Source organism: Asterias rubens, chromosome 15 (genome assembly GCF_902459465.1).
Source record: "Asterias rubens chromosome 15, eAstRub1.3, whole genome shotgun sequence".
NCBI lineage: Eukaryota > Metazoa > Echinodermata > Asteroidea > Forcipulatida > Asteriidae > Asterias > Asterias rubens.
Window position 1 is genome coordinate 36,591 of NC_047076.1, and position 24,304 is coordinate 60,894.

The 24,304-nt window shown below is 38.3% G+C and overlaps 1 protein-coding gene across 1 annotated transcript in view; it reads right to left on the reverse strand.

Annotated features, from left to right (window-relative positions):
• LOC117299841 (unconventional myosin-X-like) overlaps positions 1 to 24,304 on the reverse strand; it is a 55,895-nt gene that overhangs the window by 15,129 nt on the left and 16,462 nt on the right. The window contains exons 4-32 of the mRNA XM_033783389.1: positions 24,011 to 24,154; positions 22,323 to 22,447; positions 22,032 to 22,045; positions 21,698 to 21,782; positions 21,137 to 21,240; positions 20,621 to 20,750; positions 20,027 to 20,145; positions 19,331 to 19,477; positions 18,354 to 18,521; positions 17,700 to 17,792; positions 17,362 to 17,513; positions 13,856 to 13,958; positions 13,556 to 13,636; positions 13,008 to 13,354; positions 12,846 to 12,900; positions 12,346 to 12,518; positions 8,763 to 8,823; positions 8,532 to 8,672; positions 8,002 to 8,202; positions 7,580 to 7,624; positions 6,996 to 7,010; positions 6,329 to 6,416; positions 6,080 to 6,156; positions 4,231 to 4,289; positions 3,985 to 4,095; positions 3,774 to 3,872; positions 2,045 to 2,194; positions 1,366 to 1,451; positions 741 to 1,001 (exon numbers count right to left, since the gene is read on the reverse strand). Coding sequence (XP_033639280.1) covers positions 741 to 1,001; positions 1,366 to 1,451; positions 2,045 to 2,194; positions 3,774 to 3,872; positions 3,985 to 4,095; positions 4,231 to 4,289; positions 6,080 to 6,156; positions 6,329 to 6,416; positions 6,996 to 7,010; positions 7,580 to 7,624; positions 8,002 to 8,202; positions 8,532 to 8,672; positions 8,763 to 8,823; positions 12,346 to 12,518; positions 12,846 to 12,900; positions 13,008 to 13,354; positions 13,556 to 13,636; positions 13,856 to 13,958; positions 17,362 to 17,513; positions 17,700 to 17,792; positions 18,354 to 18,521; positions 19,331 to 19,477; positions 20,027 to 20,145; positions 20,621 to 20,750; positions 21,137 to 21,240; positions 21,698 to 21,782; positions 22,032 to 22,045; positions 22,323 to 22,447; positions 24,011 to 24,154 — 3,434 coding nt within the window. The remainder of the gene's footprint in view (positions 1 to 740; positions 1,002 to 1,365; positions 1,452 to 2,044; positions 2,195 to 3,773; positions 3,873 to 3,984; positions 4,096 to 4,230; positions 4,290 to 6,079; positions 6,157 to 6,328; positions 6,417 to 6,995; positions 7,011 to 7,579; positions 7,625 to 8,001; positions 8,203 to 8,531; positions 8,673 to 8,762; positions 8,824 to 12,345; positions 12,519 to 12,845; positions 12,901 to 13,007; positions 13,355 to 13,555; positions 13,637 to 13,855; positions 13,959 to 17,361; positions 17,514 to 17,699; positions 17,793 to 18,353; positions 18,522 to 19,330; positions 19,478 to 20,026; positions 20,146 to 20,620; positions 20,751 to 21,136; positions 21,241 to 21,697; positions 21,783 to 22,031; positions 22,046 to 22,322; positions 22,448 to 24,010; positions 24,155 to 24,304) is intronic.

Consider the following 24,304-nt stretch of genomic DNA (forward strand, 5'->3'; position numbering starts at 1 on the left):
ACAAACAGAACACAGTTATTAAGCTGATTCTTTAAACATGGATAAATATAATCTGGTAAAAGTGAGATGAGGTTAGTGCCAGAGGTTTATTCCAATGCAAGAGGTCCAAGCAAAGAGTCAGGAGTCAGTGTGTTTTATGATCATGACCACTACAAACGCACAACACACAAACCCCTTCACAATTATTAGCATGTATCAGGAGTGCAGGATCTATGGATTCAATCAACCTTCAAACAATCTTCAAACAATCTTTAGAAATGTAAGAGAGTAATGCAGAAAGTGTTCTTTGCAGACTATTTTCAGGAATACTTAAAAGGAAAGCTCAGACTTAAAATAAGCTGACTTAATGAACTGTTTTTAGTAATGAGCCAGTTGCGAGCTAGATTTGAATAAAGTCTGGTACAATGACTTGCTTAGTCATTAGTTACCATCTTGAATTCCTCATACTATAGAGACAGTTGCTATTCCAAATGGGGCGAGCTATTGTATAGCGACCTCCAGATGAGCAAACCCTGCTACCGTACACATCCATTCAGAACTTTGTTTTGGTGTTTACCATCTCTTATGTAGCTACGCAAAAGCTTGCCATTAATCATAAGACATAGCAACTGTCTCTATAGTCTAAGAACTTCAAGTGGTAACTTGTGATTAAGCACCTTATGGTACCAGACAATATTCAAATCTCACACGCAAATAGCTTGTTACAAGTTATAATGTTTCTAAAATGAGTGTACATGTACCTTCCTCTTTGAACGTCTTTTCATCAGGCAACGTCACTGAGCACAGACTGTTAAAAGCAATGGCTCCCATCTTCTGCTGTAACTCTACGCTTCGATAGAACTCAATAGAGTTAGCAGTAAGCACAAAGTAGCGCTTCTTACGGGAACCAGTTGAAACTCTTGCCAGTGTGCCGGTAGATGTACTCTCCTTAGTCAACCAGCCACTCAGGATGATATCTTCTTGCTTGTAGGCACGCTTTCCTTTATGGTACTGAGTCAAAGCTGATGGGGAATCAGAATAATTTAACAACAATAATAATAATAAAAATGCAGCATTTGTAGAGGGACACTTTAATCTGTAGAACACCATTCAAAGGCACCAATCAAGATGGAGTTCTCAAATGGTAGGGAAAGCAAGTGTGAACAGGTGTATCTTCAGTTGTTGCTGTATGAGGGAGAGGTTGCATATTTCCCTACAGTTTTCAGGGAGTGAATTCCAGAACGTAAGTGCTATGCTAGAAGAAAAAAACGTCCTCATCGCTGGGTAAATGAGACCAGGAAAGGATTATGAGTCTGATTCAACAGCTTTCTTCTAAAGCACCCCTTCATCTCCTCCCTTTCTTGTGTTTGGTTTATTATACCCTACCTGCAAGCCAGTTGTTCATCCCAACAGGTGTAGCACTCATTAAGTTAATCACTCTCTCAGCAGTGATGATTGCAAAACAGTTGGGTCTAAAATAAATAAGATACAAAACATGCCTTAATCAACAGGAACTCAGTCAAACCTAGTAATATACAGAAATATCACAGAATCAAGTCATCAGTACTCCTGGTTTATTAAAATTGCTGCCCGAGGCTAAGTTGCACTGAATTGCACATAGTTCAGACAGTAAATCTTACTGCAATGGTACTGTTGCAAACTCAACAAGATAGACACGTTGTAAGGATTACAACACAAAATCAGTTTACATATACACAGAAAATTAAGCATTCAAAATGCAAACTATTTTAATAGTTTGCATTTTGAATGTACAAAACCCAAGTGAAATGAAAGGTGAGCGAGCACTAGGCTCAGTATAATAGACCCTTCTAATGAAATATGTAAATTGAACATAGCGCGCTAACCATTTGGTTGGCAAAATGAAGAAACATCGCACTGCTGTGTATGTGAGTAAAATGGCTGTGTGACGAGACACGATTGTGCGTCTACTGAGTGCACATCTCTATGGGGTTTGCCAACCAATAGGGTCTGTATACATGCATGAATGTATTAAGCATATTTCATGGTAAGGGTCTATGTAACCATAGCAACTGGAGTTACTTACTTTGAAGCTATATTGACAGGAACCACAGAATCAATGATAGCAACATCCAATGAACCAATAGCATTCTTAGGATTTGCCTCCTCATCATGCATCTGTTTCAGCTCAAATTCTTGCGAGTTCTTTACTCGTGTCAAAATGCTGTACCATTCACTGAGAAGAACAGAAAAGAAGATTAATATTTTGTATTTATACATCTTCAAATTAAGCATTTTGTTTAGCTCATTTGTTTCTGTCCCGGCCTTTCACCTCTGTGGACCCCGGTTTGATTCCCAGACCGGACCCTTGCTTGTGGATTGAGTTCTTTCACCTCTGTGGACCCCAATTTGATTCCCAGACCGGACCCTTGCTTGTGGATTGAGTTCTTTCACCTCTGTGGACCCCGGTTCGATTCCCAGACCGGACCCTTGCTTGTGGATTGAGTTCTTTCACCTCTGTGGACCCCGGTTCGATTCCCAGACCGGACCCTTGCTTGTGGATCGAGTTCTTTCACCTCTGTGGACCCCGGTTCGATTCCCAGACCGGACCCTTGCTTGTGGATTGAGTTCTTTCACCTCTGTGGACCCCGGTTCGATTCCCAGACCGGACCCTTGCTTGTGGATTGAGTTCTTTCACCTCTGTGGACCCCGGTTCGAGACGGACCCTTGCTTGTGGATGAGTTCTTTCACCTCTGTGACCCGGTTCGATTCCCAGACCGGACCCTTGCTTGTGGATTGCGTTCTTTCACCTCTGTGGACCCCGGTTCGATCCCAGACCGGCCCTTGCTTGTGGATTGGTTCTTTCCACCTCTGTGGACCCCGGTTCGATTCCCAGACCGGACCCTTGCTTGTGGCTTGAGTTCTTTCACCTCTGTGGACCCCGGTTCTGATTCCCAGACCGGGACCCTTGCTTGTGGATGAGTTCTTTCACCTCTGTGGACCCGGTTCGATTCCCAGACCGGACCCTTGCTTGTGGATTGAGTTCTTTCACCTCTGTGGACCCCGGTTCGATTCCCAGACCGGACCCTTGCTTGTGGATTGAGTTCTTTCACCTCTGTGGACTCCGGTTTGATTCCCAGACCGGACCCTTGCTTGTGGATTGAGTTCTTTCACCTCTATGGACCCCGGTTTGATTCCCAGACCGGACCCTTGCTTGTGGATTGAGTTCTTTCACCTCTGTGGACCCCGGTTCGATTCCCAGACCGGACCCTTGCTTGTGGATTGAGTTCTTTCACCTCTGTGGACCCCGGTTCGATTCCCAGACCGGACCCTTGCTTGTGGATTGAGTTCTCAGTCGCTACCTGGGCCCAATTTCATAGAGCTGCTAAAATCCTTGCTTAGTAAAACCAGATTACAGGCCAAGACTCCACTCAATTGTTATGCTAAGTAAACAACAGCTGAATACCAGTCAAAACCACTGATATGGATCAATTGTTATGCTAAGTAAACAACAACTGAATACCAGTCAAAACCACTGATATGGAATGAAATTTCGGCCAGTAACTTACGTAAAATAAGCAAGCTATTTTCGTGCTTAAGCAAATTTTTTGCAATATTTAAATGGATTTGTTCTCTAGTCGGTAGCCAATGAAGTTCCGTAAGTGATGGGTTAATATATGTTCTCTCAAGGGTGTGGAACATATTAAAAGAGCTGCACTATTTTATAGTCTTTGAACTCTGTCCAATTCATATGACACTGCACCAAGTAAAAGGAGATTGCCATAATATATGAGTGATAAGATGAGAAACTGTACCTGCAATCATCAGCGGTGTCTGCTACCAAGTGATAAGTCCTTCCATCTGTCTCTATATCAATAGAATTCTCACGTCCAAAACTGCTGTCTGTTATATTTCTGAAGATACACAAAAATTACAACTTTGAAGATGATCAAGTTTACATGAGATCTTAGACAATTTCGTCACTATCTTAAGATGAATATAAATATTGTTGGTATAATAACTTACGTTGCCCCTTTGATGTCAATTTTGCCAAGTAACTTTGCCGTGTTACTATCTGATTCATAGTAAGATAAAGTGAAGTCTTTCAAAATAAAGAAACGTTTCCTCCAGTTTCTCCTGTGAAAAATAAAACAAAACAAACAATTGTTAAGATTCATTAGATTTAATAATTTTAAAATGTTCACACTTGGAGTTTTACACTTTGAGATTAGTTTAATTTGCTGTTGATTCTTTATTACAATCGTTACTTACCTTGACAAGGTACCAGTTCCACCTCCTTTCTTCATGAGCCAACCAGACTTAAGTGCTTCCTGTTAGAGTTTGAAAGCAGAATAAGAAAGACGATTAGAGCACATTGAACAAAATGTTGAGCTGTTCACAACTGGTTCTTTTTAGAACCAACACTACTCAAAGGAGATTTACACATGGTGCTGCCGTAACCTCACGGTAAGAGTTGTCCATCACCGGTTCTTTTTAGAACCAACACTACTCAAAAGAGATTTACACATGGTGCTGCCGTAACCTCACGGTAAGAGTTGTCCATCACCGGTTCTTTTTAGAACCAACACTACTCCAAAGAGATTTACACATGGTGCTGCCGTAACCTCACGGTAAGAGTTGTCCATCACCGGTTCTTTTTAGAACCAACACTTCTCAAAGGAGATTTACACATGGTGCTGCCGTAACCTCACGGTAAGAGTTGTCCATCACCGGTTCTTTTTAGAACCAACACTACTCCAAAGAGATTTACACATGGTGCTGCCGCAACCTCACGGTAAGAGTTGTCCATCACCGGTTCTTTTTAGAACCAACACTTCTCAAAGGAGATTTACACATGGTGCTGCCGCAACCTCATGGTAAGAGTTGTCCATCACCGGTTCTTTTTAGAACCAACACTACTCAAAGAAGATTACACATGGTGCTGCCGCAACCTCACGGTAAGAGTTGTCCATCACCGGTTCTTTTTAGAACCAACACTTCTCAAAGGAGATTTACACATGGTGCTGCCGTAACCTCACGGTAAGAGTTGTCCATCACCGGTTCTTTTTAGAACCAACACTACTCCAAAGAGATTTACACATGGTGCTGCCGTAACCTCACGGTAAGAGTTGTCCATCACCAGTTCTTTTTAGAACCAACACTTCTCAAAGGAGATTTACACATGGTGCTGCCGTAACCTCACGGTAAGAGTTGTCCATCACCGGTTCTTTTTAGAACCAACACTACTCCAAAGAGATTTACACATGGTGCTGCCGTAACCTCACGGAAAGAGTTGTCCATCACCGGTTCTTTTTAGAACCAACACTTCTCAAAGGAGATTTACACATGGTGCTGCCGTAACCTCACGGTAAGAGTTGTCCATCACCGGTTCTTTTTAGAACCAACACAACTCAAAGGAGATTTACACATGGTGCTGCCGTAACCTCACGGTAAGAGTTGTCCATCACCGGTTCTTTTTAGAACCAACACTTCTCAAAGGAGATTTACACATGGTGCTGCCGTAACCTCACGGTAAGAGTTGTCCATCACCGGTTCTTTTTAGAACCAACACTACTCCAAAGAGATTTACACATGGTGCTGCCGTAACCTCACGGTAAGAGTTGTCCATCACCGGTTCTTTTTAGAACCAACACTTCTCAAAGGAGATTTACACATGGTGCTGCCGTAACCTCACGGTAAGAGTTGTCCATCACCGGTTCTTTTTAGAACCAACACAACTCAAAGGAGATTTACACATGGTGCTGCCGTAACCTCACGGTAAGAGTTGTCCATCACCGGTTCTTTTTAGAACCAACACTACTCCAAAGAGATTTACACATGGTGCTGTCGCAACCTCACGGTAAGAGTTGTCCATCACCGGTTCTTTTTAGAACCAACACAACTCAAAGGAGATTCACACATGGTGCTGCCGTAACCTCACGGTAAGAGTTGTCCATCACCGGTTCTTTTTAGAACCAACACAACTCAAAGGAGATTTACACATGGTGCTGCCGTAACCTCACCTGATTATACTCCCACCATGCAAAGTCTCAAATCCAAGTTAATACAGTGACTTATACTAATACAAACTTCAGAATGTCAATATCATTTACTTATTCACCTGTTTAGACTTGAACCACATAAGTGTTTCATCTCTCAAGACACACCACCGCTTCTTCCATGAATTGACCATACCACCTGGAATGAAACAAATCAAATACTGAACTTCAAGATGGTGCTGTATTCCTTTTTGAGACTTACTTTGTTAATCAGCAAAACAATGTGATCCACTTCAAACTCAGATAGTTTAGCCTTATTAGTAATCAAGTCATAGACTTGGTGTTGGGGTTAATTCTGAATCTTTTCCTACCTGTCTTCATTTGAAGGAAACCCTCAAAGAAATGTGTTTCATCTGATTTCTTAGATGCATTATCATCATCTTCCTCTGAATCTTCAATCTAGAAATAGAATCAAACATTCTCTTATGTTATGAGTAGTTAACTTTCCGATACAAAAAATAAAGTATTTTCTCGCAGCACTTTCAACAGTACACAAGTTTAGTTTTTATGCAACAGGTACACTACTCAACATTAGACAGGACAGATATAACACAGAAACTAACAGTCAATCTCTTGGGGAAGAATAATATACAAACGGTGAAGGGGTTGCATTTGCCCTAATTTTAAGTAAATATTTTCAATAAAATAACAAATACCAACATTTTAAAACTCCATGCAACTTCAAATATTCATGCAAATCAAATCATATAAACAAACAGCAAAATAATGGAATGTGAAGCACTTTCCTTCAGAGGGTTACAAAATAAATAATACAAAGAATAATAATTACTCCGACAATTACAACACACTAAAGGGCAACATAGGACCTCAACTTCTTCACCAAAGTCAAAACTGATGTCCCATTCATAAAAGAAATAGTTTAAAATTGAAATAAAAGTTAATTTAACTGATCTAACTACGCACAAGTTTACAAATTAAACATCAAGAAAAGAAAATGAGCGGATCGTCATGGCTTACATATTGCTCTGGTGGCTAAAAATAAAAGTTAAATTATTAAATTAGTTATTATTATGATGAAACTGATGACCATGGCATACTTTCTACTTAAGCAGACTGCTCACTTCATTTTAAAACCAAATATATCAAAGTTTGCCATGGCATTCATTCGCAATCATTGGCAGTTTTGACAATTTTTTTCAAACATGACATACTCAGTGCTTAGTAAAAACTCTTTCAACGCATCCCAAAACAGTCAGATAAAAAATAAAGCTATTAGGGCCGACAGAGCATACATCTAGGAGCTGGACAAGAATGAAAAACCTTAACTATTTCAGAAATGCACAAAGCATTTCAGGATTACATTATGAAATCAAAGAGAGAACTTCACTTGAAACTTGCAAGAAATAATAATTGTGAGTATTGAAATTTAGTTCCACGCATGGGTCATGGCTTACTGCATGTCTTCTAGCAATGGTAAACATGTCCAGGCCAAATTGTTTCTTAAGTAAGCTGTGCACTTTAACTCAGCAGAGATTATTGCACAGCTAGAAGGTTACAATTAGTGTTAATAGCAAGACAAAACAGTTAATTGCCCAACGTACCTGCTCCAAAGAAGAATAAAAGTCATGTGACTCCTGAGCCGCGAGCTACGCAGCGTAAAGATAGCAGGAGTAATATAAAATGATGTTAATATTCATATACTAAATGAAACTAATGAACTTGGTAAGCTTGGGACATGGAGGGGCAAAATGATCATCCAGGCTTCTAGTCCAGACAATACAATTGGGTTAAATTGATAGGTAGTAAGTAATCATCGTGATTGATGGATCAAGGGAAGAGGGGGGGGGGGGTGAAGACAAAGCTGGGAAAGAAAGAACACAATCATAAGAAAGTTTATCCCACTATGGAATAATAAGACCATCTAGATGAAAAACCTTGAAGTCACTGCTTTTACATTTTCTTGAAGAAAGGCAAAAGAGTGTCAAAGAGTGTGAAAGAGTGTGAAACAGGTAAACACACACACCTGTGCAAGTGAGTGATCAAACTCATGCATGATTTGTCTCTCTGCTCTTTCAAGTTGTTCAGATCGTAACCGATCCAACTCTTGCTGACGCTTCTCAACTTCTTCAAGGAGTTGGCGTTCCTCGTCTTCAATTTTCAGTCTTTCTTGTTCCTCAGCAAGCTTCTGAGCATCCTCTTCAAGCTTAATCCGCAGCTCATTAGCCTGATTAAGGAGAAATTAAGGATGTCAAGTTTGTGGTTGTATCTTCTCACGTTGAATGTTATAAATGCATTGTTTGATTCTAAAGTCAAAACTAGTCTCACAAGTAAACCATTTAAATAAGAGTTAACTTGTTAAGTAAATGAGTCTCATACATATTGAATCTAGAGTAGGACCTGGGCCAAATTTCATAAAGCTGTAAGCAGAAAAAAACTGCTTAGCAAAAAATGAGTGGGGCACCAGTTCCAAAAGTGTAAACTTGATTAAAATTTGGCTGCTAAGCAGTTTGCTTAGCTAGTCTTTTATGCTTACAGGACTCATTGTAGACTTACCTTCCTCTTTGCCTCTTCCTCCTCTTGCTTCCTAGCAATCTCAAGTTGCCGAACCTTTTCTAGGTCAGCCAATCTCTGTTCCTCCTCTAACCTCTTCTGAGCTTCTTCTTCTTCTTGTCTTTGTCTTGCCTCTTCTTCAAGCTGTAAATAAGTAATCAAATAATGCATTCATTTTCTTATCTAAACACTCAACACAAATTGTTTCCTTTTCTTGCTTTTTGCTGTACATACCTTCCTTGTCAATTCTTCCAGTTCCCGCAATTTTGCCTCTGCTTTCAATCGCTCAAGTTCTCTGCATGCAAACAAAATTAGGATACGTTAAAAAATTTAGCAGTTAGGAAAACAGTAAATTCCTGTAGTCTTAAAAGAAAGAAGTCATAAACCCCCAAGAATTAGGTATATTTGGCCATTTTAAGTATGAACATTTTATAGAATACAAGAGCCGACATACATTGTATACAATATAGAGGGCGTAGAGGGCGCGTTGCAAGGAGTCGGACGTGTTTATTTTAGCTCTGCGTCGTCGCAGTTTTTAATCTGTTTTTATCACTTTATTTTCCAGCCATCCGTCGTTTATATTGACTTTCAGTGTTTACTTATCTCGTCATGTTTTTAACTAGTCTACTTTTAAAATCGTTTTCGTTTCCTTTTGCTGCTTTTTCGACTGATTTTTTTTTGGTTTAGGATATGTTTTGCTACATGTATTGTTATAGTGATCGCCATCTTGGATTTTAACCTGACTTTTACCTTCATGTTCAACTTTAGCTACATCGGCTTGACCCCACGGTCTTAAAACATTCTTCATTATGGTGTTGGATTCTCCATGCAAATCATGGATTTCTCTGCTTGGAATTGTGATTTTTGGGACATTGAAGATTTTTACCCCGGTACAACTCAGTATTGTTGAACAACCTTCGTTCTCCATGGACCACTGGACTGCACCACTGAGCGGCAACTTCAACAAAGTAAACCCGGTGAGTTCGTTCCATTTTTCCATTGGGAAAACTAGACCTAAACTGTTGAATACACTAAGTTACCAGAAACAGATTTAACATTCAGATGCTTCTTACTGCTCTACTGGCTGGTGACATCGAAATTAACCCAGGGCCCGGTCGACGGGGTCCAAAATACCCGCGTCAAATTTGTAGTAAAGCTGCTAAGTGGGGGCAGAAAGCCATCGAATGCGACCAATGTTCCGGTTGGTTTCATGCTGCCTGTCTCGATATGAACGACCATATTTATTCTACACTAGCTAAACATCAGTCATATTCCCGGACATGTTGCAACTGTGGTCTACCAAATTTTTCTACAACATTTTTTGCAAGTTTTGGGGGTCTTGACTTGACTAATAGTTTCAGTGCTCTCGATCAGTTACTGGACTCTTTCATTGGGGATACTACAACTACTACATTAGTGATCACGACATGGTTATCATCAGTGCTTTGCTCAGACCAAAAGTGATCAGACCGCCCAAAAGGAAGATATTCTTATACAACAAAGCCAACTTTGAGAACATCAACTCAGACATGAATCAATTTAACAGTTCTTTGTCTACGAACATACTAGACACTCGCACCATTCACAACTTGTATGATGATTTCAAGGAAGCTCTTTCTAACTCCATGGACAGAAATATACTATGGAAGTTTAGTTCTAGTCGCTTCTCCTTTCCTTGGGTGAATGGCTCTATTAAAAGAGATATTAGGAGAAAACAGAGAATCTACCACAAAGTCCGGAAATGGGGTAATGCATCCCACAAGTCTGAGTTTCGTCAGTTACGCAGAAATATAGACAGGAAAATCAGAAAATCTTATAAAACCTACATCAGGGATATCATCGGAGGAAGCCTGAAATCGGACAACACTAAACCCTTCTGGAACTTCATTAAGTCTAAGAGAAAAAAGGCATCAGGAGTTTCACCCCTTAATGTTGAAGGTGAAACTCTCTCTGGGGCAAAAGACAAGGCTGAGGCACTAAACCGTCAGTTTTGTTCAGTGTTTACAAGAGAAGATACCGACAATATTCCAGACCTGGGACCCAGTAATGTTCCAGATATCACCAACATAATCATCACTACAGAGGGGGTCTTTAAACTGCTTAATAATCTTAAAATTCACAAAGCTCCTGGTCCAGACGGTTTAACCGCACGAGTTCTAAAGAACTGCTCCCACAGTATAGCTCCGATCCTACAGAAGCTGTTCCAGAAGTCAATATCAACAGGTTCTCTTCCTTTGGACTGGCGCTACGCTAATATAACTCCCATTTACAAGAAAAACGACAAAACCGAACCATCAAACTACCGGCCCGTGTCCTTAACATCGATCATCTGTAAGTTGTTGGAACACATCATCCATGGTCACATTATGAAGTATTTTGAGAAGTTTGATATACTTGCCGACCAACAACACGGCTTTCTTAAAGGGAGATCCTGCGAAACTCAGCTATCTGTACTTGTGGATGACCTGCAGAAGATCCTCGACAGAAGAAGCCAGGCGGATCTTGTAATCATGGATTTTAGCAAGGCTTTCGACATCGTCCCTCACCAACGCCTTCTAGCAAAGCTCCACCACAACGGAATACGAAATAACATCCTTTCATGGATTGACAGTTTTCTTACCCAACGTCATCAGAGGGTAGTGGTTGATGGGGAGTCATCAGATCAGTCTCCTGTGGCTTCAGGTGTTCCTCAGGGCACAGTGTTGGGGGCCCCTACTTTTCCTAGTCTACATTAACGATTTACCAACCAACCTATCAAACAAGGTGAGGCTATTTGCTGACGATTGCATACTTTTTGAGAAGTCAACAGTAAGCAAGATACCGAATCTCTCCAAAAAGACATCAACAGCCTTAAAGATTGGGAGTCTAGCTGGCAAATGGGATTCAATACAACAAAATGTTTCGTCATGAGAGTTACACACAAAAGGAAACCTATCTTAAACCAGTACACCATGGGCGACCACATCCTCCAAGAAGTGAAAAGCCACCCCTACCTTGGTGTGGAACTCTCATCTGACATGTCCTGGAATAAACACATCAACCAAATCTCAACTAAAGCAAATATAACTCTGAGCCTACTCAGAAGGAACCTGTCTTGCTGTGATAGGTCAACCAAGTCCACAGCGTATTCTGCTTTGGTTTTTCCACTCGTGGAATATTGCCACACAATCTGGGATCCACACCATCAATCAAACATAGACACCATTAAAAAGGTCCAAAGACGTGCTGCAAGATTTGTTTCCAATGACTTCAGCCCCCAATCCAGCGTTACCGAAATGCTTACTCAACTGGAGTGGGATACCCTTGAATCCAGACGTTCTAGAGCTCATCTTCAACTCATTTACAAGGAAACCCATGGCCTCATACCTAGCAACATCACTCATCATCGCATCAGCACCAACCAACCAAGACCAGAAACAAGTAGTGGAAAATGTATAAGCACATCTCTGCAAGTAAGAACTGTTACCAAAAGTCACTGTACCCTAAAACCCTTCCTGCCTGGAACTTACTACCCGAGTCGATCCGCGGTGCACCAACTCTGGATAAATTCAAGGATCTCCTACTTAAAATTGAGTTGGCTGATCTACATACATGTAACAAAAATTAGTGTGTACCGCCTCCTTGCATCGCGCGTTCTGTACGGGATAGCCACAACAGGCATTTGTACAGTAACTGACAGATGCAGATGCAGATGCAGATGCACATGGTGCAAGCAGTAAAAGACCTTTTCAGGCCTAATTAATCAAATAAATTCAGATTAAGAAGAAATCATAAAACAGCTTAAAGTAGTTAGAATGTAATGCCTGTAGATAAGTACCTCCTTTCTTGTTCTTCTCTCTGTCTCTGCTCTTCCCTCAGTCGCTCTTCCTCCTTCCGTTTCTCTTCCTTCAAGTTTCTCAAGATTTTCCGTGCAACACGAGCTCTCTCATACTTTTGGAAGACAATCACAGCGCGTCGTACATTCAAGAATGATCTTCTACATTGATGCATCTAAACAAAAACAGTTTTTGTAAAATTATTTCTATAAATAAAAGTGAAATTCAAGAGTCAAATAACATCAGCTTTCTTTAAATAATTCTAGAGGTAGGTATGAATTATTCATGATTAATCAAACCATCTCTTCATCTGAGACAACTTGGAGACAAGTCACTACTTATTCCAGCTTCAAAACCCATTTGAAAACTTATGTTTGTGCTTAACTATGTAACTCTTTGCAATCTTGCTTCTACATCTTGCCTGCACCGGTAGTGTATTTTAGACAGTTATGGCGCATTATAAATTGCCACTATTATTATCATTATTATTATTATTACTTACTCTTATTGTCTTCTGTACAATGACTATCTGTGCCATGGTCTTCTTGTATTGCTTCCTACAAGATAAAGAAAAAAAAACAACCCAAAAGCTTAGATTACTACTTGCCACCCACTTGAGAGACTCTTTTAGTAGGTGTGTTAGTTTTCTCTACTGTATCCTTACCTTACAATAAAGCCTTTGATACAAGCTTTGATCTTACTCGCCAACACTCCAAGTTCCTTCTTCAGTTCAGTTTCAAGTTGACTCTCTAGATTTTCCTTCATGAAGACTTTGGACTTTCCCATTTGCCACTTTACTTTCTTATCATCAAACCTAATAAGAAGGAGACTGCATAGCTGAGCTGCCTCTTTAGAAAGATCCTCCTTAAGAATGATGGCTTTGTATCTCTTGATGAACTCCTCAAACTGCCGCCGGACTGGGAAGCCAGCCTTCCTAATCTTCACAGTTTCTAGCATTCCAGAGTAGCGTAGTTGATTCACAACAAGTGATGAGTCAAATTGAGATGGTGCCTTAAGAAGAAACAGACAGATCAGTTCATAAAGGTTCATAAAGTGAGATTATTTAGAAATATAATTCATGGCACTGCAGCGAACTTTCTGTGCAAATAATATATCAGAACTGAAATTTTTAAAATCAATAACATTTTTGTGATATGAAAAATTAATTATTAAAAACAGTTTCTTAGGTGTATGAAAATGGTGAAAACTTACTTTTTGAGCATTGGGTTTGACACATCGTACAAAGTATGGATTGCATGTGTTTAGTGTAGACATCAGAGAATGAAGCGATTCCTGCAAAGAGATAAATTCAAACTAAAGTTACAAACAGGACTCCAAATACTTTAAAGTGTTGGGGTTTCTATTTGGATTAACTTTGTTTATGTACCTGAAACTGTGAGCTGACTGTTGGCTTCTTCCTCATAGTCTTGTCTCCAGACGCTGCTTCTTTAAAATGTTGGGGCTTGTATTGGGATTAACTTTGTTTAAGTTTTGATATTATTTTTTATGTACCTGAAACTGTGAGCTGACTGTTGGTTTCTTCCTCATAGTCTTGTCTCCAGACGCTGCTTTGGATGCTAACATTGTCTCAAACAAATCATAGATAAAGTCAGACCTACAAACACACAAGAAACAAACTTTAAGTTTCGCTTTAATCAGTACTTGAAAGAAACACAAGGCTATTTCCAACGTATTCCATGTTTTAAGGGCAGGTATCAATAAAACTCAATAGTACCTACTTTCCTTGAGTACTTCAAGGATGTCATCTCTGAATGTGTCTGGTTTTAGGGCCAGGTATCAATAAAACTCAATAGTACCTGCTTTCCTTGAGTACTTCAAGGATATCATCTCTGAATGTGTCTGGTTTTAGGGCCAGGTATCAATAAAACTCAATAGTACCTGCTTTCCTTGAGTACTTCAAGGATATCATCTCTGAATGTGTCTGGTTTTAGGGCCAGGTATCAATAAAACTCAATAGTACCTGCTTTCCTTGAGTACTTCAAGGATGTCATCTCTGAATGTGTCTGGTTTTAGGGCCAGGTATCAATAAAACTCAATAGTACCTGCTTTCCTTGAGTACTTCAAGGATATCATCTCTGAATGTGTCTGGTGTTAGGGCCAGGTATCAATAAAACTCAATAGTACCTGCTTTCCTTGAGTACTTCAAGGATATCATCTCTGAATGTGTCTGGTTTTAGGGCCAGGTATCAATAAAACTCAATAGTACCTGCTTTCCTTGAGTACTTCAAGGATATCATCTCTGAATGTGTCTGGTTTTAGGGCCAGGTATCAATAAAACTCAATAGTACCTGCTTTCCTTGAGTACTTCAAGGATATCATCTCTGAATGTGTCTGGTTTTAGGGCCAGGTATCAATAAAACTCAATAGTACCTGCTTTCCTTGAGTACTTCAAGGATATCATCTCTGAATGTGTCTGGTTTTAGGGCCAGGTATCAATAAAACTCAATAGTACCTGCTTTCCTTGAGTACTTCAAGGATATCATCTCTGAATGTGTCTGGTTTTAGGGCCAGGTATCAATAAAACTCAATAGTACCTGCTTTCCTTGAGTACTTCAAGGATATCATCTCTGAATGTGTCTGGTTTTAGGGCCAGGTATCAATAAAACTCAATAGTACCTACTTTCCTTGAGTACTTCAAGGATATCATCTCTGAATGTGTCTGGTTTTAGGGCCAGGTATCAATAAAACTCAATAGTACCTGCTTTCCTTGAGTACTTCAAGGATATCATCTCTGAATGTGTCTGGTTTTAGGGCCAGGTATCAATAAAACTCAATAGTACCTGCTTTCCTTGAGTACTTCAAGGATATCATCTCTGAATGTGTCTGGTTTTAGGGCCAGGTATCAATAAAACTCAATAGTACCTGCTTTCCTTGAGTACTTCAAGGATATCATCTCTGAATGTGTCTGGTTTTAGGGCCAGGTATCAATAAAACTCAATAGTACCTGCTTTCCTTGAGTACTTCAAGGATATCATCTCTGAATGTGTCTGGTTTTAGGGCCAGGTATCAATAAAACTCAATAGTACCTGCTTTCCTTGAGTACTTCAAGGATATCATCTCTGAATGTGTCTGGTTTTAGGGCCAGGTATCAATAAAACTCAATAGTACCTGCTTTCCTTGAGTACTTCAAGGATATCATCTCTGAATGTGTCTGGTGTTAGGGCCAGGTATCAATAAAACTCAATAGTACCTGCTTTCCTTGAGTACTTCAAGGATATCATCTCTGAATGTGTCTGGTGTTAGGGCCAGGTATCAATAAAACTCAATAGTACCTGCTTTCCTTGAGTACTTCAAGGATATCATCTCTGAATGTGTCTGGTTTTAGGGCCAGGTATCAATAAAACTCAATAGTACCTGCTTTCCTTGAGTACTTCAAGGATATTATCTTTTTTGAATGTGTCTGGTTTTAGGGCCAGGTATCAATAAAACTCAATAGTACCTGCTTTCCTTGAGTACTTCAAGGATATCATCTCTGAATGTGTCTGGTTTTAGGGCCAGGTATCAATAAAACTCAATAGTACCTGCTTTCCTTGAGTACTTCAAGGATATCATCTCTGAATGTGTCTGGTTTTAGGGCCAGGTATCAATAAAACTCAATAGTACCTGCTTTCCTTGAGTTCTTCAAGGATATCATCTCTGAATGTGTCTGGTTTTAGGGCCAGGTATCAATAAAACTCAATAGTACCTGCTTTCCTTGAGTACTTCAAGGATATCATCTCTGAATGTGTCTGGTTTTAGGGCCAGGTATCAATAAAACTCAATAGTACCTGCTTTCCTTGAGTACTTCAAGGATATCATCTCTGAATGTGTCTGGTTTTAGGGCCAGGTATCAATAAAACTCAATAGTACCTACTTTCCTTGAGTACTTCAAGGATATCATCTCTGAATGTGTCTGGTGTTAGGGCCAGGTATCAATAAAACTCAATAGTACCTGCTTTCCTTGAGTACTTCAAGGATATCATCTCTGAATGTGTCTGGTTTTAGGGCCAGGTATCAATAAAACTCAATAGTACCTGCTTTCCTTGAGTACTTCAAGGATATCATCTCTGAATGTGTCTGGTTTTAGGGCCAGGTATCAATAAAACTCAATAGTACCTGCTTTCCTTGAGTACTTCAAGGATATCATCTCTGAATGTGTCTGGTTTTAGGGCCAGGTATCAATAAAACTCAATAGTACCTGCTTTCCTTGAGTACTTCAAGGATATCATCTCTGAATGTGTCTGGTTTTAGGGCCAGGTATCAATAAAACTCAATAGTACCTGCTTTCCTTGAGTACTTCAAGGATATCATCTCTGAATGTGTCTGGTTTTAGGGCCAGGTATCAATAAAACTCAATAGTACCTGCTTTCCTTGAGTTCTTCAAGGATATCATCTCTGAATGTGTCTGGTTTTAGGGCCAGGTATCAATAAAACTCAATAGTACCTGCTTTCCTTGAGTACTTCAAGGATATAATCTCTGAATGTGTCTGGTTTTAGGGCCAGGTATCAATAAAACTCAATAGTACCTGCTTTCCTTGAGTACTTCAAGGATATCATCTCTGAATGTGTCTGGTTTTAGGGCCAGGTATCAATAAAACTCAATAGTACCTACTTTCCTTGAGTACTTCAAGGATATCATCTCTGAATGTGTCTGGTGTTAGGGCCAGGTATCAATAAAACTCAATAGTACCTGCTTTCCTTGAGTACTTCAAGGATATCATCTCTGAATGTGTCTGGTTTTAGGGCCAGGTATCAATAAAACTCAATAGTACCTGCTTTCCTTGAGTACTTCAAGGATATCATCTCTGAATGTGTCTGGTTTTAGGGCCAGGTATCAATAAAACTCAATAGTACCTGCTTTCCTTGAGTACTTCAAGGATATCATCTCTGAATGTGTCTGGTTTTAGGGCCAGGTATCAATAAAACTCAATAGTACCTGCTTTCCTTGAGTACTTCAAGGATGTCATCTCTGAATGTGTCTGGTTTTAGGGCCAGGTATCAATAAAACTCAATAGTACCTGCTTTCCTTGAGTACTTCAAGGATGTCATCTCTGAATGTGTCTCTGTTCTTGTCAAGGAATCCTTTGGTTTCATAGAAGACTTCCCCTGCATAGTGACGGATCCCAAACCTCCCATCAGCTACTTTGGGCTTGATGTAGAAAGCGTTCTTCTGCAGAGGGAAAATGTTTACAACAAATCGTAAAAGGTATTTCATCAAGCAGATACACACATGTTGTTACCGCAAACCAACTATATATTGATACCTCACCATGCAATGCCTCAAATCATAGAGGTATTTAATCATTGATCCAAACTTGCTAAAGTTAAGTTTATAATCCTTGGCCACTGTACTTACCGCATGATTGCTGTGTAATTTGTCCAACATGGATTCATCTGTACCTTTAGGAAAGCGACTCTCCTCATTGATGAGTGCCAAAATACCAAGTTTCTAATCAGAAAAATCAATTATCATAAATTATTAACATCAATTTAACATAAATTTCTTTACCAAATAAAATGTACATGCAACACAGATTTAATCACATTCTCATTTTGCTACTCAAGAGTAGGACAATCAAACAATGCAACCCTCTACTAACACCAAAAACAACACAGAGTTTTTATCCAACATTTTATTTTGAGATATTGCCGAAAGTCCTGAGTGAATATGTCCATGCAGGAAGACTAATCCCCAATAGGAACACACAATCGGAGTCTCAGATTTAAATTTTGGGGGATAAAAATTGATGTCTTTTTACATAACCACATTACTTTGAAATGAAATGTTTCTCAAAATTCTCTTTACTTTTGAAAGCTGCTGTAGGCTTCTAACCAACAGTTTAATTGCCATTAATTTCAAGAAGGATTACCAAATGTATACCTTCACTTTAAACAACTAACATCCATGATTTTATATCAAACTCTCCCTGCTTAATCCACTCATATTCAACTAACCCTCTCCCTTCTTGAGGAACTAATAAATACTACCTCAACTTTATATCTAACTTACCCTCTCAACAAGATCCAAGCACTCTCCATTATCCTGCCAGTCAATATCTACCCATTCCAATCCTTCTGTATTATATTCATGCTGCTCTAATGAGAAGATGTGTTTATTGAAATACTCCTGAAGTTTCTCATTTGCAAAGTTGATGTTGAACTGCTCAAAACGATTCACCTACAACATTAGAAATTGAAGAATCGCTTCATTGGTTACCAATTAAACAGAGGATTGTATTTAAGATTCTTTTATTCGTTTACAAATTCTTTCACAATCAGGCACCAGTGTATTTTAATGAATGTATTCAGTTGTATCGACCTTTGCATACAAATCTTCGCTCCAATGCAGATCCATTTCGCCTTACTTTTCCCATGACTCATAGTAAGGCGGGAGATCGAACATTCACTGTTTCAGCAGCTAAAGAGTGGAATGAACTTCCCTCCTATATTAAATCTGCTGAAACAGTGAATGTATTCTCAAAACCTACCTCTTTCCTAATTGATTTTTTTTTTGTTCTATTATTGTTTGTTTGTATAATGTTTAATTTATTGTTTTTTGTAAACGCTGTGATATGGTTTTACCATGAATAGCGTACCTAAATGCTTATTAATAATAATAAGAAGAAGAAAATACCACAATTTGGGTTTGTATCGTAAATTAGGGTGTGATCCCTTGCTTCATGGCAGTTAATGGTAATATTGCTTCTGAGTGGCACCCCACACAAAGATGTTGATTAATAGGATGACCGCTAACATAAGGCTGGATAGCTCATTTGGTAGAGCGCTGGTATGTTAATCAGGGGGTCATTGGTTCAAACCACACTCTGGTCAATATTTCTTTGTTCAAACCCAAATTTTTTAAAAGTCTACCCAGTATTGCGATCGTAAAAGCAGATTCAGGACAGATCTGTCTCAGAAACTCCACACGTCTCAAGTTATCCTAAATGTCTTACAAACTGTGTTTTCCCAAACCAACCAATCTCTCACCGTGAAATTCTCAAAGCCAAAGATGTCCAAGACACCAACTGAGCGAAAGAACTCTTTTCCCTTGATGCAACTATTGATGCGCTGAATGATCCACTTGAAGCAGCGACCATAAAGATTCATGGCCAACGAGTCACGAGAATTCAAAGCCTAGAGGCACAAAAGGAGGAAAAAACAAGTGGCTCTGAGAGAAACCTATAAAGCTGTGAAATTATTTCTAGACAAGCCATGAACAACAAAGAGATAAATTAATAATCTAACAGTGCAGTAATCAATGCAAGAGAAAAAAAAAAAATATTTTTAGGTTAAGGTGAATACCCTCTACATTTTCCCACATTGAACTAAAACAACAGGTAGGACCTAGACATAACAACTTTCTTATTTTGTCAACAATTCAAGCCCTTCTGGTTTATAATAACAACATGGTTTATAAAGGCCTGTGTTTCATTGCAAATGAGAATCCAACAAGAGTGACAATTATTTAGTTTAAGTGGGCAAAATCACGTTTATATTAGGTCTACAGAACGGAAAATGATAAAAGGGGCTATGTTGTTTACATTTTTGTACACATTCGGGAAGGGCAAAACAGCATACCTTTATATTCAGGAGTCTTGCAGCATGGAAACCTTTTTTTAATTTTTATTTCTCTATTATGTGAAAGATAATATTGAGAACCTTATAAACTTGTTGATTTCCTACCTGATCAACATCTAGTGGGGTGCTAATCAGTTCTCCACGTAAAGTTCGTGTCGTTTGAGTCAGAGAGTCACACAACTGGTACTCATCAATATTCAGCAGTGAAGCTACTATCTGAATTGCTGTATGACAATAATGTAAGAGAGTTAAACTACTGATGCTGAAATACAGTTAGCACAACTATATACTTAGCAGTTAGTCCTGAATCAACCATTCTATATGCTTAATGTGGATTATCTAACGAATGACAGACCCAAAAAAGAGTTAGCACAAATTCCTGAATCTAACTTTCTAAAGACTTAAGATGCAGATTATCTGATGACAGACCAAAAAATAATAGAGTTTAGCACAAAGTCTTCATGCTTAGCAGAGAATTCTGATTTTATCCTTCTAATAGACAATACACAGATAACAGTATCTAATGAATGACTCATACCAAAAATATTGTTAGAACAAATACTTTTAATGCTTGGTAAGTTCTGATTCAAACATTTTATAGACTTTTTACACAGTATCTGATGAATGACAGACCCAAGATACAGTTAGCACAACTATATATGCTTTACAGTTTGTTCTTAAGCAGTATTGACTACTCACGCTGCATGTCTTTTACTTGAGCACCACCCGCTGTGATGAACTGAACGTTACCAAGAGTTAAGATGGCAGACAACAAACAGAAAACATCATGGATTTGTTCTTGAGTGAACTTCATCACGCCCAACGCTTCCTACATCAATAAAGGTTTGATGAAACATCTCTTTAAAAAGTGGACAAAATAATTTCATAATTCCTTATCGATAAATTTAAAGCAAGTTAAAACAAACAACAAAACTTAAAAACAAAAAACTGAGATCCAGTTCTTAGGAGGTACATTAAAATGATGGAAATTCAACCTTTTCCCAACCCTTGGTGGTATAGATTCCAGGGAGCTTTTTGGAAAATGAGCGTTAGCACTAGAAGAAATAGATCAAAGAGCCTGGCTTATATTATTTGAAAAAATATACATTTTTGTTTATCAGGTAGACTTTAACCAGTTTGAATTCAGAAGAAGGTCCGAAATTTCTCATCCCTGAACCCTTTAACAGATTACAAAAGATGGAAAAGTAAACTTACTTGAACTGCTTGAAAGTTTCCCTTATCATCAATGGTTGGATCTGATATACAACCACTCTGGTTCAGGTAATGGTAACTGCTTGCTTCACTCAAATACAGCCTCTCTGAAAAGGAAAGTGTTCATACAAAACAGTTACTTGATACCTTTGTTTATCTCAATGATATTTCAGACCATTTGTTTATAGGTAGGTAGATATACCTTTCAAAGATAACTCCCATAGGGTTTACATTTCTCACATTACTCTTTTTTTTTTCCTTTTTTCCCCCTTTTTTTATGAGAGATCTACTTACAACATAAGGCTGGACAGCCACTTCAAGGTGATGGCTACACGAACTGATTTGGGGTATCAACCCAAATCAACTGTCACAAGGGAGATGTTGCCACATATCCTCCTGGGGTTGAAACAGGGTTCACCCTTCACAGGAGGCTATATGGATGTTGTAACACTATTCATAATTCATCTAGTTCGTTATTTAAAATCCCCCGTTGAAAGAGTTATACATTATAAATACTTTTTAAATCTGTTTAATACAATGTATGATTGAATCTTTGATATTCACCTTTATATTCATCTGAAATCCCTGCTAGCAAACAATAGAAGATGTGATAGTTACGCTCATTCGGGTTCTGTCCTACTACACGATTCTGAGATTTACAAATAATAATAATAGCAACAAATGTTATGATTATTGTGATATTATTGTGATATTGTGAATCAAATGTTATTTTAAATACAGACAACTGTTGTTGAAACAACAAAATCACTATTCTAGAATTTTTTTAAACATTTTTTTAAATTAATTTATTTTCCCCAAAGTAATTTATAATTTAGATCCAATGGCGTTTAATTGTTGTAATTTGATCGAATAGAATGAATTTGTTTTAGTTTCGTACCTTTTCAAGAAGATCTATGAATGGTGGAAACAGTTGTTAAGGAAAGCACTCAAAATTTACTAAAACTATTGTGTTTTAAGCATACCTTTTTCAGAATTTCAAAAAGAATTCTCCAACACTGATCATTGATAAGCCAAAATGTACTCAACCTTTACAATTTTACCGACAACAAATAAATTCAACAAGTTTGTGGTAACAGCATAAAGACTGACAAATGATAATCTATCCACTATTTGAAAACCAGACTACAAAGCAAGTTATGGGTTTTGTGCAATGAGTGAAAAAGGATACAGTCTTGTATCCTGCCTCCTTGTATACTGCCTTCACTGGTAAACTGTAGCTGGATAAACTTGCCAAAGCGACTGGAGTTGTTGTTGTACACAGTCTTAGCATTACCGAAGGACTCCATGATAGGACTGCAGAAAATAAAGACAATCCCAAAATAGTGAAACATACACACACTTCTAGAAATGAGAAAGTGAATTTCCATGGCTTAACTAATTCAATTTGTAAAGGGTTGTTCACACTCTCTTCCATGGATTTGTATTCTATTTTTATTAAAACAAAAACAATCAAATGTAAAGCTATATAAGCTGTAGATTTAAAATTGGTGTTTGTTGAACACACGAAACACAAAAACAGGAAAATGTGTTTCCAGCAGGTGATTATTCATGCCAATTACAAATAGACAGACTATTTTAATATTTCCTCACCAACAAGGAAATGAGCGAGGTTTTATGACAAACATCGGTTAAAGCCATTGGACACTTTCGGTAAACAGTATTGTCCAAATGCCCACACTTCGTGTATCACAACTTCTATATAAAATAACAAACCTGTGAAAATTTAGGCTCAATCGGTCATCGGAGTCGGGAGAAAATAACAGGAAAACCTACCCTTGTTTCGGCACGTTTCGCCGTTTCATGACTTGTGTTTAAAATAAATCCGTAATTCTCGATAACGAGAATTGATAAATGTTTTAATGTTTTCTAAAAAAGTAAAGCATTTCATGGAATAATATTTCAAGAGAAGTCTTTCACCATTACCTTCTGTAAACCCTGTAAGTTATTTGTAAAATCTGTGAACTTTTTTTTTTTTCTGTTCTGAAAGTGTCCAATGGCTTTAAAGGCACTTGACACATTTGCTAACTGTCAAAGACCAGTATTCTCAAGTGGTGTATCCTAACATATGCATAAAATAACAAACATGTTAAAATTTTGGCTCAATTGGTCATTCAATTTGTAAGAAAATAATGAAATAAAAAAAAATTGTTGCACGAATTTGTGCACTTTTAGATGCCTGAAAAGGGCTTCAGGCTTTAAAGTCTTTAATAAGATTCAAATACTTGAGTAATAAATCACCTCTTTCTCAAAAAACTATGTTACTTCAGAGGGAGTCGTTTCTCACAATGTTTTATACTATCAACAGCTCTCCATTGATTGATACAGGTAAGTTACAGGTTGAGTATTTACCAATAGTAAAACTATGTTACTTCAGAGGGAGTCGTTTCTCACAATGTTTTATACTATCAACAGCTCTCCATTGATTGATACAGGTAAGTTACAGGTTGAGTATTTACCAATAGTAAAACTATGTTACTTCAGAGGGAGTCGTTTCTCACAATGTTTTATACTATCAACAGCTCTCCATTGATTGATACAGGTAAGTTACAGGTTGAGTATTTACCAATAGTAAAACTATGTTACTTCAGAGGGAGTCGTTTCTCATAATGTTTTATACTATCAACAGCTCTCCATTGATTGATACAGGTAAGTTACAGGTTGAGTATTTACCAATAGTAAAACTATGTTACTTCAGAGGGAGTCGTTTCTCACAATGTTTTATACTATCAACAGCTCTCCATTGATTGTTACAGGTAAGTTACAGGTTGAGTATTTACCAATAATGTCCAGTACCTTTAAATATCCAAGTAGCAATTGACCAAAAGGAAACACAATATGTAGAGTAACTGAACCTACCTGCTCTTAAGTATGGCATCCTCCACTCGTAGCTTTGATCCAGTATTTACTGGGCCTGATGCTTGAGCTGATGCTTGACTCATCTCAGATAGAAAGTTCAAGATGAATTTTGTACTCTCTGTCTTACCTGCTCCACTCTCACCACTGAGGAGGAATATTAAGAAGATATTACTGTTAAAAACTCAAAAGGGTTGCTGAAAGGGTTTTTAAAACCTTTTGTAGAGCAAGATTTTGGCCATAAGATGAATCCCTACTCAATGTGAATGAAGATTATTGTGTAATGTAGAAGTATCA